At 38.6% G+C, this 12,964-nt stretch overlaps 1 protein-coding gene across 7 annotated transcripts in view; it reads right to left on the bottom strand.

The window, feature by feature from the left end:
* CEP70 (centrosomal protein 70) overlaps window positions 1–12,964 on the bottom strand; it is a 40,258-nt gene that overhangs the window by 21,983 nt on the left and 5,311 nt on the right. For 6 of the 7 annotated variants that reach the window (XR_012154206.1, XR_012154205.1, XM_073305211.1 and 3 more), the window contains exons 4-15: window positions 12,803–12,902; window positions 12,522–12,645; window positions 11,915–12,095; window positions 11,295–11,464; window positions 10,120–10,179; window positions 9,099–9,198; window positions 8,662–8,750; window positions 7,933–8,007; window positions 6,224–6,326; window positions 3,247–3,417; window positions 2,117–2,260; window positions 1,427–1,595 (exon numbers count right to left, since the gene is read on the bottom strand). Coding sequence is in view for 5 of the 7 variants with exons in the window: in XM_073305211.1 (XP_073161312.1) it covers window positions 1,427–1,595; window positions 2,117–2,260; window positions 3,247–3,417; window positions 6,224–6,326; window positions 7,933–8,007; window positions 8,662–8,750; window positions 9,099–9,198; window positions 10,120–10,179; window positions 11,295–11,464; window positions 11,915–12,095; window positions 12,522–12,645; window positions 12,803–12,902 (1,486 nt within the window). In the remaining 2 variants the exon portion in view is untranslated. The remainder of the gene's footprint in view (window positions 1–1,426; window positions 1,596–2,116; window positions 2,261–3,246; window positions 3,418–6,223; window positions 6,327–7,932; window positions 8,008–8,661; window positions 8,751–9,098; window positions 9,199–10,119; window positions 10,180–11,294; window positions 11,465–11,914; window positions 12,096–12,521; window positions 12,646–12,802; window positions 12,903–12,964) is intronic. The other variant, XM_073305209.1, reaches the window with a different exon arrangement.

Raw genomic sequence — 12,964 nt, 5'->3', positions numbered from 1 at the left:
TTTTGACATTCTAATTTTTTGTAAAAAATAGTACAAGGAAGAAAAAAGATTAAGCAAGCTCTCGAAAGACTGAAAATTGGGCATGGAAAAGCAAAGTCACTGAGGAGAGTCATAAAAGATGTCTACAACAGCATGAGAATGGCTGTTTTTAAGGGGACAGATTCAGTTATTTAAGTTGTAGTAACACTCAATACGTGCTAGAAGATCTCCAAATGCAGATGAAAATTGTCTTTTTAGACTCTATGCCCTTCACGTAGAGAAAGGAGTAAAATGTACAAGTATAACAATCAGAGGGTCAATAGATAGATGTAATATAAAATGTTATTGTTTTAAATTAAATATTTTGAAAAAAACAAAAGCTTCCTCGCTTTGCTTTCCTTCATTATTCAATCACCACCTCTTCCCAGTCACAGAGTGCTGCAGGTCAAACAACTATCACACAGATGGTGTGACAAAGCAGGAATTTTCTGTATGTTTTTCAAAGCCTGTGTGTGCCTCAGTTTCCTTCTATACTTTGCACTGCTCTCCAGTGGGGGTTAACATTGCTCCTGCACAGGTGTGTGTGTCACCTGGCTGTCTGGGTGGAACGAAAAGTCATTAAGGAAGTGGTTGAAATCAATCCAGATCAACATGAGATCCAGAGAGACAATGCAAGCACCAATGACTCATGAACTGACACACTCGGCAGAGAAACCGAGGAGAGACTCCAGCTCGAGAACAAAGGGCTGGGATGTGACTAGCAAAGGATAAGTGCAGACTTCTGGTTCTGGAAGAGGCTGGCTGTTCTCTCACGGGGATGACTAAAAAGGTCAGAAAGAGACAGAGCCTAAGATGGAATCTGCTACAACTTAACTGGTGGTTTGCTCTGGCTTGACCAGAATGGACTATGCTTTTACCTTTATGTCTTTATGTTAACCGAATGACTTTCCATGCTGTGTTCCAGTTGACTAATAAATCCTACTGTTTTGAAAAAGCTGCTTGGGTATCACTGTAAATATTTGCTGAGGAGCATTAGTCTCTGTACAAGTCTCTACAGGGAGCCTATTTCAATTAGACTCACTGGGCAGAGCTCATGGTGAGCTGGAGCCCAGAGCCTTGAGTCTAGGAGGCAGTGATGCTTACTCTGAAGGAAGAATGGGACTCCTTGGGGGTCTGGCACACTGAAGGGTTCCTCCAAGAGACTGTTAAAAAGCTGTGGCATAGCACCGATCCTTTCGATCCATAACAGATGAGCTTCCCCTCTTCAGACTAATGGGTGGTGGCTGTGCCATGTTTTTATTTTTCTTCTCACAAACCCTTGTGACTGACTGACTACTCATTTCACAACACAGCTAGTGCATCCTCTTCTCTATGTCAAGACCAACTTCTTCTCAACCAACTTTTAGTTACTTGTAAAGTGACTAAGTGAAAAGCAGTAAGTCCTTACCTAGTTCTAAGAGCTCGTGCAGGTTTCTCATAGCATTGGTCATTTCTCCAAGCTTTGTGTAGACTTCATTCATTCGTGGATAAACTCCATTCAGAGAACTCACATCAAACAACTTTTGGAAGTGAGACACAATTGCATACAGTGTTTGTAACGAAGGCATCTGGCCATTCTGTAACAAGCACAAAAAATAACTTGTTAGAGAAAGTTAACAATACCCTTTAAGCCATGGAACATATTTAAACTAGGCTCTGAAGAAAAATAGACTTCTCTTATGAAAGGAACATTAGGAATGAATTTATTCAGACAAAAGATATACTTTAAAAGTTCCTAGCCAGAAATGTCCAATAATGTTCTTTTTTAATGGTTTGGGGAATATATTTAAGGATTCTCTTTGCTGATTTAGAAATAGACAAAATAAGGGAAGAGAAGAAATGATGATTACACGTCTTAAGACAAATCCATCCCTTGTCTAATTCCTTTGATTTAAACAGAGTTACACCTGGGATTAAACTATTAATATATTAATTAATTATGTTAATAGTTTTTGCCATAATACTTATTTTCATGCATCTTGCTCCAAAACCTTGTACAGGCTTCCAGATGCACAACTCTAATCAATATACAAGGAATACAAATAGGAATTTCAGAGTAGCTTTTGATATGGAAAACATTTAACTTCTGAACACTTACCTTTTCCTTATTTTCTACTTCTTCCAAGATTGTATCTACTATGAATTGTAGGTCTTCAACTCGAATGCTTTCAGTGTTATGTGTATCTACAGTGTGCCAGGGCACCAACTCCAGTGATAGCTTTCTCAGGGACCTATGCAAGTCCTTTAACAACGAACAAATTAAGAGTTAAATAAGGCACAAGTCTTAATAAAGTAGAATACCAGGCAATTAATACTTTTATAAATAAGAATTAGGTAGATTGATTTAATGCAAAATGCATAACCCAGGGGTACAGATTGTAGATTTAGTTTCCATGAAACCAGTGAACAGAAGCTCTTTGTTTATTCTCAGACTCAAGTAAATCATCACTGTTCTCTGTGCATGTGATGATTTTTTTTAAAAAGTGTAGTTGATATAATTTTGTTAACAGATAGCAGTTTGTTACAGTGGGATTGGATTAAAACATAAAATCTTCGTTTACATCAAAAAGCCAACAGTCTGGCAAGAAGGAAAAGAGAGAACACTAGAACATAAAATACACAGAATATAAATCCTATGATTTTTTCCAGGGACTCAAACTACTTAACGAGTAATACAAATGTGTTGTCTGATACAATATTTGGGTGGAGGAAGATATTTAGTCCTTTTCCATCCCACAGGATTATAGCTTGGTTAATAATTAATTTTTTCAATTCATTGGTAATTTTTTTAAACTTTCTGAAATTAGTTTCAGGTCAAATGAAAATCTTTGTTTCAATTTTGACCATTTTTACACAAATGAATTTAAAAAAAAAAAACTACAAGAAATTTTCAAACAAAAAGTTGTTACAAACTGAAGAACTGAAACCACTTTTGAAATGAAACAAAACATTTTGATTTTAAGTTGTTTTGGGAAAAGGGGTTTTCCATGAACCATCTGGCAAAAGACATGAATTTGTAAAGTTCTTCAGTGTCACCAAATTTCCATTAAAAAAAAAAATAAAAAATCACCTAGCTGTAGCTGGGATACAACATTTTAAAAGGGTACGTAAACGAAGTTACTGGAATAATAACATGAGAATTTTTTAAAAATAAAATTAAGCCATAATAGATTTGGAAGCTACATATGTTAATGTAGAACATGGAAAAAAAGTACAATAATTTATTACCTTTAGGGACATTAGCTGGTCTGCCCACAATTCCACTGTAGGAGGAAGGTGCTCAAAACCACATTCTTGTCCATTTTCTTTCATGTAATTTTGGACTGGCCCTTTACTCCACTTATATATTACCAGAGGAGCTCTTGGACTACTTATAACAGAATCAATCCTGGACAGCACCTTTAAAACCAAAGAAATGTTTTTATTACTCAAATAATTAACACAATGCTGTTATTTAGCCCAGGAAATTATATCATAGTTTCAATAGTTACTACTGTACAGTGTGAATGTGTATCTGTATACTTCAACACTAATCTATGTAACTGATTTAAAGACAATGATCTAGTCAGTCACATCACCATTTACAAGCCACTTACTAAAATGCTCACTAACAGTAAAAAAAAAAAAAAAAAAAAAGTGTGCATACTTCACAAGAGAGGACTAGAGAAAATCTTACAAGACAAGCTTCAAAAAGTTATTTTGCAGGCCCTCAAAACAGGTGTACACAAAGGACAGAGCCTCACTCATGGAGGTTTGGTATGCATTACAACACATCTCAACATCTGCTGTTATACATACTTAAATTCAACCAATGAAATGTGCAAATTTTAGCCAGAATTTTTACATGCTATTCCATTGCACATAACCACTTGTTTCCTTTGGAAATTGTTTTCATGGCACTTACACACAGCATTTTATGTTTGTTCAAGTGAACATGAGAACCTCGCTAATCCACACAAATGGGGGAGGAGGTAAAGATAGGTCACTGGTACAGAATAGTGAGGTTTATCGAGTAATGACTGCCAAGCAGGCTGGGGAAAAAAAAGGGAGCAGTAATAACAATGTTGCTGACTAACGGCGAACACATCAGCCCTGTTCTAGAGCATTACTGCTTGCCTTTGGTGTTACCAAGTGATGGAATGCATCACCAATGGCCAAGCAAAGCTACATAAGAACATAAGAACGGCCATACTGAGTCAGACCAATGTCCATCTAGCCCAGTATCTTGTCTTCCAACAGTGGTTGGTGCCAGATGCTTCAGAGGGAATGAACAGAACAGGCAATTATCAGGTGATCCATCCCATTGTCCAAACACAGCTTCTGGCAGTCGGCGGTTTAGGGACACACACAGCATGGGGTTGCATCTCTGACCATCATGGGTAATAGCCATTGTTGGACCTATCCTCCATGAATTTATCTAATTGTTTTTTGAACCCAGTTATACCTTTGGCCTTACAACATCTGCTGGCAAAAGTTCCATAGGTTGACTGTGTCTCAACTTTGTAACTCTTTGCAGTCAGCTTTGGACTTAACTATCTTGAGTAATTTTGTATTGTCTGCAAACTTTGCCACCTCACCCTTTATCCCCCTTTTCCAGATCATTCATGAATATTTTGAACAGCACTGGTCCCAGTACAGATTCTTGCGGGACCCCACTATTTACCTCTTTCCACTGTGAAAACTGACTATTTATTCCTACCTTTTGTTTCCTATATTTTAACTAGTTATTGATCCATGAGGACCTTCCCTCTTATCCTGTAACTGCTTACTTTGTTTAAGAGCCTTTGGGGTGGGACCTTGTCAAAGGCTTTCAAGTATACTATCTCAACTGGATCACCCTTATCCAAATGCTCATTGACCCCTCAAATAATTCTAATAGATTGGTGAGCCATGATTTTTCCTTAAAAAAAAGCCATGTTGACTCTTCCCCAACATACCATGTTCATCTATGTGTCTGATAATTCTGTTCTTTACAGTAGCTAGACATTACCAATCATTATTTGAGTTATTCAGAAACATTTGCAGCATTTGATTGACAGCCACTGGATAAGTGGTTGTGTAGATGGTATGAAGTATACTTCTCTGGAAGTTACAGAAGCCATAGATGGTGGTACCATCTTGGGCCTTTCACAATTTTCTGTCAGAGCGATTTTCATGCGTTCAAATGGAACTTCACTTGTAAAGGGCTTGAAACTGTGAAAAATGTCTTAAGATGCTTCTTTTTGTCTCCTACTTGTGCCAAGCAGCAGGCAAAACAGCAGGAGCTAAATCTGTGAAAGGAGCACTGTGCCGGCACTTCCTTGTCCGGATGGGGAGAGGGGAAAGTCAGAATGCTTACTTAGATTGCAAGTTCTTTGGGGACAGGAACCACATATTTGTTCTGTGTTTGCACAGTGCCTAGCGCAATGGTGGGCAACCTGCAGCCCATCAGGGTAATCCGCTGGCAGGCCGCGAGACAGTGTTTACATTGACCGTCCGCAGGCATGGCTGCCTGCAGCACCCAGTGGCCGGGAACAGCAAACCGCGGCCACTGGGAGCTGCAGCCAGCTGTGCCTGCGGACGGTCAATATAAACACCGTTTTGCGGCTCTCCAGCAGATTACCCTGATGGGCTGCAGGTTGCCCACCACCGGCCTAGCGCAATGGATCCTGGTCCATGACTAGGGATCCAAGACACTACCATAATACAAATAATAAATACAAAAATGCAAACATACCTCACCTTGCATGTCACAGTAACACTCATCCCTCATTACACTGTTACCCCCGAGTTCACGTTTAGCTAACCCACTATATTTTTTGTAGGAAGAAGTTTCCCACAGTACAGAGGAACAACTTCAGTCCCTCCACACCTCTTAAGCCCTTAACATGGAGCATAAGTATTGCAAAGGGCATTGAGGTGAGCAGGCCTTCTGTCCGGGAAAGAGTTTCAAGCACTGTCACTTCTGTGCTCTGTCAATTCATTCTCTGCCTCCTTGCAATCTGATGTGGTAATTTACACTATAATAGGTTCGTGCTGAATAGCCTTATCCTTAGTGCAAAAATGCTGACTATTAGACACTATGAGGCATGGGACTACATATGAAAACTCTGAATCACAACACTACATGCTTAAGTTTAAATAGTTATATGAGATTAGTCTTTTGTTTCATTATAGAACAGTTAGCTATAATTGAACACAACGCACTTGAAATGTGTATCTATACCTGTAAGTATCTCCTGCAACCTGCTTGTAGCTGATCTTCTCCTGTCATACTCTCAGATTCATTGTTTTCTTTTATCTTTTCTCCACTAATAATCCCATATGATCTACATGCAAAACAAATACAGCATTTCATACAAGGTCTCTCAAAGCAGCATTTAGTTTCAACCTGAGTAGAGGAAAAATACACTGGCATTTACAGCTAAAATCTCTATCTTTTTTAGTCTCCTTATAGTTACACAGACTGCCTTATACATGCACTTTTTTCATTTGCATCATATTACTGAAATCAGATCATCTTAAATAGAAAGTTTTAAAGTTAAAAGTTGTGCCCTAAACCCTAAACTTATGAAAATTCAAATGTAAAAGCTGACACTGAACTCACTAACACACTATTCCCCAGTTGTAATTAGATGGTGCAAGGTCAATATGCCCAGTATTATACAACATAAGAGTACCCAAGGATGAAACTGTCCTAGCAACCACCAAATTTAAACTATGTTTAATATGAATTAGCAAGGGCTAGATTGTGTTACCCTCATTATGTTGAGCAGTATCTGACTATACAATAAATCCCAGAGACATCAAGTATTTGAGGAGTAAGACTACTAAACTCAAGTATCATCATTAAACCTCAGAAGTTTTTGCTCTTAACCTTCAAGGTACTACACAATTTTATTCCAGTCTACTTCTCCACTGCCATCCCTTTCTAAATTCAGATGCACACCTACTCTTTGCAAGCTGTCCCCACCTTTAATGGAAAAATTCTTGCAGTTCTTACAGTGGTCAATTAATTGAAATTAATGAGAATTTTACTTGTGTAGGGACCACAGAATTTGGTCTTCAGTTTTTATAGGCATTTGAACATTTTTATAGCACTCTTTGATACAGTATTAGAGTGCCTTCCTTACATACTGCCTCCTGAACACCTTCTTTTTCTTACTGCGTGAGGCAAACAACCTCTCCTCAAGATGCACTTATTCTGAGAAGCCTGTCAGTATAAATCCACCACCCACATTATATATTAAAATTAACAGATGAGAAAACGTTGCATATCTCTGGAAGTTCACACCCTGAAGTTGTGTATATAAGCTATGTGTCTTCCAAGTTCTGTATAACTAGGTGCGCAGATGGTACTCCACATATACACAAACGTGCGTGCAAAAACAGGATTACTTTTTGAGAAAACATCTGGTCAAATGAGGCTACAGACCAAAACCTCCTCCAGCTATGCTAGGTTTCTAACTTTTAAAACTCTTGCTTAAAAAGGTTGCAACAAAAATTGTATCTAACAGCTTATTCAACCATTGTGGATGTGACCTAATTGGGTTAGAAATAGTACCCTAGCCTAGATAGCTGGAACAGTTTGTAAACTTCCCAAAAACACCAGAATGGTTTGGCACCTTTCTCATGTTGTCTGAAACTATGTTCAAAATCAATGGAAACAACATTGTTTTAAACCTAGGGTAGATGGGGCCCGGTGCTGAACTGTCAGCTCTCTTCTTTGGATGTCATCCCATCATTTCAGAGATTCATCAGATTTCTCCATATGTACAGCAAAATATTGGTCATAAACCACAGTCTCATGAATGACAACGTGGAACAGGTTCACGAGCCAGCATATAAATTGTACACAGTACAACACCTTCACTTTTAAAAGACCAGAGAATGTAAACATTCATTACTATGTGTTTCAAAGTTAAATATACTTACCTGATATTTTTCTTTAGCATTTTCTCCAATTTCTTCACTTGCTGCTTGCAAAGTTTTAAGTCCTGTGAAGTTGGTCTGTTGGAAAGAAAATATTTTATTATACATCATACTTTACTGATGTCTACCTGTAAGTCAGGGTTACACTGGAAACGCTTGCTAGTACAGCAATGTCTATTGGGAGTATGATTCATTTTGTAGTATTTCTGTATCCACAAGAAGACTGTTTACACAGGGTTTTGGGGGATTTGCTGGTATAAAAGCACTTTTATTGCTATTAGTTGTGTATACACTAGGAGGATTTGCTTGTAGAGCTATACCAGGAAACCTCTTCTAGTGCAGAATGGGCCTCAGCAGTAACAATGCTACTAGTGTAGAGATCCCATTCTTACAAGCTGCTTCTGGCAGTCAGCTCATCAAGGGGGTCTCAGGTTCCCACATGTGCGAATGGCTTCAGTTCCTCTGCCTCTGACCACTAAATGAAGGGCAAGTACCCAATAGGGGAGGACTATCAGACAGGATGCTCAATGCAGTAACTGATGGTTCTTTTTAAAGCTTAAAGCAAATTACTGCTGCAGCATCTTAGATAAGTCCATGCATTGTTTTTAATAGCAGATTTCTTGGTATATTTGTACAATTGCTGGTGCATCATGATGGTGTTTGTTTCTTTTCTTGTAAAGCTGTAAAGTCTGTTGAAATGTCTTTTGCCAAAGACAAATTTCCACTTCTCACCTTGTTTCCAGATCTTTCTTGAGATCTGTATTTTCACACATAAGTTGTTCATTCCTGGCTTTTGTCTCAATGAGCTGATCCTGGAAAGACTGCAATACAGACTGCATCTTTATTTTTTCAATCAATACATAATCAAAGCACCCATCTAACTGGTCTGTGCACTTTTACATCTATAAAACTGTAAAATCAAGAGGATATTGTGATATGTATATTATGATAGCACCTAGAAACCTTAGTTAAGATAGAGAACTCATTGTGCTAGATGATATGTGAATAAAAAGCTAAGACAATAACAAACCTAGGAGCATACAATCCCAGACAACAAGAGTGGGAGTAGAAGAATAAAATCAAATAAATACAGAACAAGTACTTATTTTTTCCCCACGTGTAACCATTGTCTTAACATCTGAATTTATTAATATCTAGCAGTTCCATACCGTAAGCAGTGCTCTATAGTTAGGTGTGGCATCTAGATTTAAGAATTCTTCTTTGCTTTTTCCTTCTCCTTGTACATGATCTGTATCTTTTTTATATCTGCTTTGGGTGGAGAAGAGGGAAAATAAACTCCATCTTACTGAAATTCAATACACATGAATAAATTGCTTAACCAACAGAAGTTACACTAAATGATGTGACCACAAATGAAAGATGAAAAGCAGAACAGCATTCCGTTCTCAGACCACACACTCCTCTTAATTTCTCTCAGGCTGCATTTCACTTACTGAATCAAATGCCCTGGAACAACTAGAGGGAAGCCCAATGCAAGCAGATTACACTGCTCAATTTCCAAGCAGATCATCTCAGATGATTGGGTCAGTTACATGCTGGATGTTTTGCACTACCAGCTAGAACTCCCCAGCATAGCAGTTCTATCTCCTGGACCCTCGCAGGGGGAAATAGCCAGAGGAAAAAGCAGCAGAGATGGGGCATATATATGCTCTGCACTTCCTGACTGCAGAATGGCCTCCTGACTGTGGGCAGCCAGATACAAAAGCTGGAGTAATCTCTGGGCCACTCTATCTTATGCCATGAACAAAGCTGGTTGCCAGACCTCTCCATGATCTAGGACCTGAAAAGGTGGTGCACCTTTCACTCTTCATTCACTCTTCCATTACAATGGATGCTGATGAGAATCAGGGCATAGTATCTAAACCTGAAGGCCATTATAGTCTCTTGCTGCTTCTAACATGCTAGTAATTTTTGGAACACATATGTATCATTTAACCACTTTAATTTTCAATTAGGGGTAAACCCTGAAAGGTGCTCAGTGCCTCTCAAGAGGTGCTGAGCTCCCTCAACGCCTATGGTTTCAGTAGTAGCTAAGGATGCTGAGACCCTTAGAGCCTTCCCACTGAAGTCCACGGGAAAATTCCTATCGGACTTCAATCGGAAAAGTATGTAATGTAACTTTATATACCATAAATTCAACAGCGTTACTAATGAAAGGATTAATCCTACCTTAGTTCCTTTTTCATTTGATTAATTTGAGATTCATAATAATCAATTAGACTAAGAAACCTGAAGGAGGAAAGAAACATATTTTAAACTTTAAAAATATTCCACAAGCAATTATTCTGTGTAATTTTAAAATATAGTAATCAAAATATTGTGACCAAAAATCGCTTGATACAATTGCTTATATCCCAAATTTCGTGTCTGTGACATTTCTTGCTTATATCAGTTCAATGAACGCAGCACAAAACAGCCATAACTTTCTAGGCTATGCAAACCAGAGGTGCTAGCCCTGTACCAGGCTGAAATTGGTAACCATTCAAAAGAAGGTTGGCTCGCTGTGCAGAGTTAAAAGCCAAATCTGTGGCAGTAAGGAGCACCTCACATACTAACAGATTGCAAACAGATCCCCATCAGGGCTAACAGCCTGACGAAGTTCCTCAAGCCCTAGGACTGGAGTACCCTAATAGGGGGGATTCTGATCATACAAGTGCCAGCTAGCCTATGGACACTCGTTTAAAAAGAAACCAGACACGAACTGGAGATGAAAGGCTGTCTTATCTACTAAAAGAAATAGCAAGGCACAATTATTGAACAATTCTCCCAACAAACAGTCAACCTGAGGAACTGCCTCACCCCTGCTCATCCAACATTAACAAGGAAGTCAGGGAGTACAGAGCTTGCCTATTGAATTTCTATGGAATTCACATAAGCCTCTGTGAAGGCAACAGTCTAGGCGACCTCCACAAACTGCCTTGGATGTTTATGGATAGGCTGCAGAGACTGCTTTCTTTAAAAAAAAAAAAAAAAAAAAAAACACGGCTTAAATCCTAATTTTTAGAAATACAGAATAGGATCAACCTATATAGTAGTATACTTTACACATGTCTCCATTTAGAACTCTACTCATTATGGAAAGTGTGTCACTTTCTTCCCTTTGCTTCCACCTAGCCTACAAGGTCTGTAATTTTTGTTCTTCTCTATGAAACTACTCACCCAACTCAGTTTTATTATACATAAATAATTATTATACAGATATGTAAAAAGGACATGTAATTTCTAAACTGGCCATGCTTTCTACCCAATACTATAATGAATAGCTTTTTAAAAATGGTTTCTTCATTTTACATAGAATATTATCAGACTCGCACTTATGACCATGGTGGTAAAGAGTTGCTTACTGTTGATCCAAAAGAGACTTTGGGGCTCGCTTGCAAAACTGGCAGAACATTTTGTTCTGTGTGGCAACGCGCTGCTGCTCTTCCATCCCAACCTTCTGGAGCTCCTTCTGCAAATGTGCAATAGTCTCTTCCTGTTCATGCAACTTTTCATTTTGGTGATGGTACTTTGTCTGCAAATAGGTGATAAGAAAATTCTAAAAGGAGTTTTACACGCAATGTGCCATACAAGATACAGAGTTGGCAAACTACAATTGTTTCACAAAATCTAAGTTCTTGCGGTCTACATGTAGTGAATAGGTGGGAGAAATGGGGCAAGAGGGGTAATTTTATTCTTTATTACAACCCTACTCTTCAAAGAATTGTATGGGGGTTCAAAACCATAAATACAACATTATAACAATTTGCAGTGACTGTTGGGTTTAGTGCAAGGGTGATGGGTAGTGCTGGTGGCCTGTGATATACAAGAGGTCAGACTAGATGATCTGGTGGTCCCTTCTGACCTTAAACTCCATAACACTTTCACATCTGTTATTTTGATCACTGAAAATATTTCAAAAGCCCTTTAAACCAGTCAAAAGCATTTGTGGTTTGAGTCCCCAAATAGTTACTGTTAGAAGCACCTGTGAAGCTTGCTGATCTTTCTGAAGTTCTTTCACTTCATTCTGTTGCTGGCAAACTTTAGCTATACACTCATCTTCCAGCTGACAAATTTTGGATTTGATGTTCTCCACAACATTTTCCAACTCTTTGGCTCGTTGTTCCTGTCGACATGCTCGACCTCTCTCCTGGCGTATATCATCCCTAATTAAAAAAAAAAAAAAATGGAGCCCTACCTTCATTTATAATAAACTGACTTCAGTAATGTAGTGAAATACTGGTACTTCTGGAGGATAGGCCCCAAAGACATGGCACAAGGGGACTCTCAGTAGCAGCCCATGCAAGTAGGGTAGTGAGGAAGGCCAGCTCCATTGGCCAGAACCCCGAGTAAGGGGACTACAGAAGCAGCAGCTGTAATGGCAAAGCAACTGATCTGGTACCACCATGACCCATAAATCCCACACGTCCCATACAAAAGAACTAAGGATTTGGACTTAAGTGAGGATAAAAACTCCAAAACTCAGAAAAAGGAAAGTTGAACTAATGGTTTGGTAATTTTTAAGAAAGTATACCTCTTGCACACATTTTCACATTTGTGAAAAACTCCTTTTCACTGACAGTAAGTCTTACCTAAGCTGGCGATTAGCCTCTATAAGGCCATGCATCATTTTCTGTTGTCGTTCAGTGTCTTCCACCAGTGTTTTCAATGCAAGTCTTATCCCCAGTGAAGAGTGCTTATCTAAAACAATCATATCTGTAGACATTTAAGATAGACAAGACAGTGATAAAAGGAGTGGCAACTTGCACCTCCGTAAACACTGGAAGTAGAAGGTTAAATCAAAAGACGATTTATGAACTTAAGTTTAATATTTCTAAATAATAAGAGTTACTAGAGAACAGCACTTCATTACCTGACAGACTTCTGCTGTTTCTTGGTTTAGCAAGGCACACAGGTTTTAAGCCATGTTGCACTAATAATTTGTTTACTTTTTCCCATTCTGCTTGCTCCTGCTACAGATGGGAAGAGAGATAGAAGAGATAAGACTCTGAATTCTGAGAGTTATCTAATAGTA

This window comes from Lepidochelys kempii, chromosome 11 (genome assembly GCF_965140265.1).
Source record: "Lepidochelys kempii isolate rLepKem1 chromosome 11, rLepKem1.hap2, whole genome shotgun sequence".
NCBI classification, from domain to species: Eukaryota; Metazoa; Chordata; order Testudines; family Cheloniidae; genus Lepidochelys; species Lepidochelys kempii.
The sequence above is the reverse complement of the archived record's forward strand: the minus strand, read 5'-3'. Positions and strand labels throughout refer to the sequence as shown.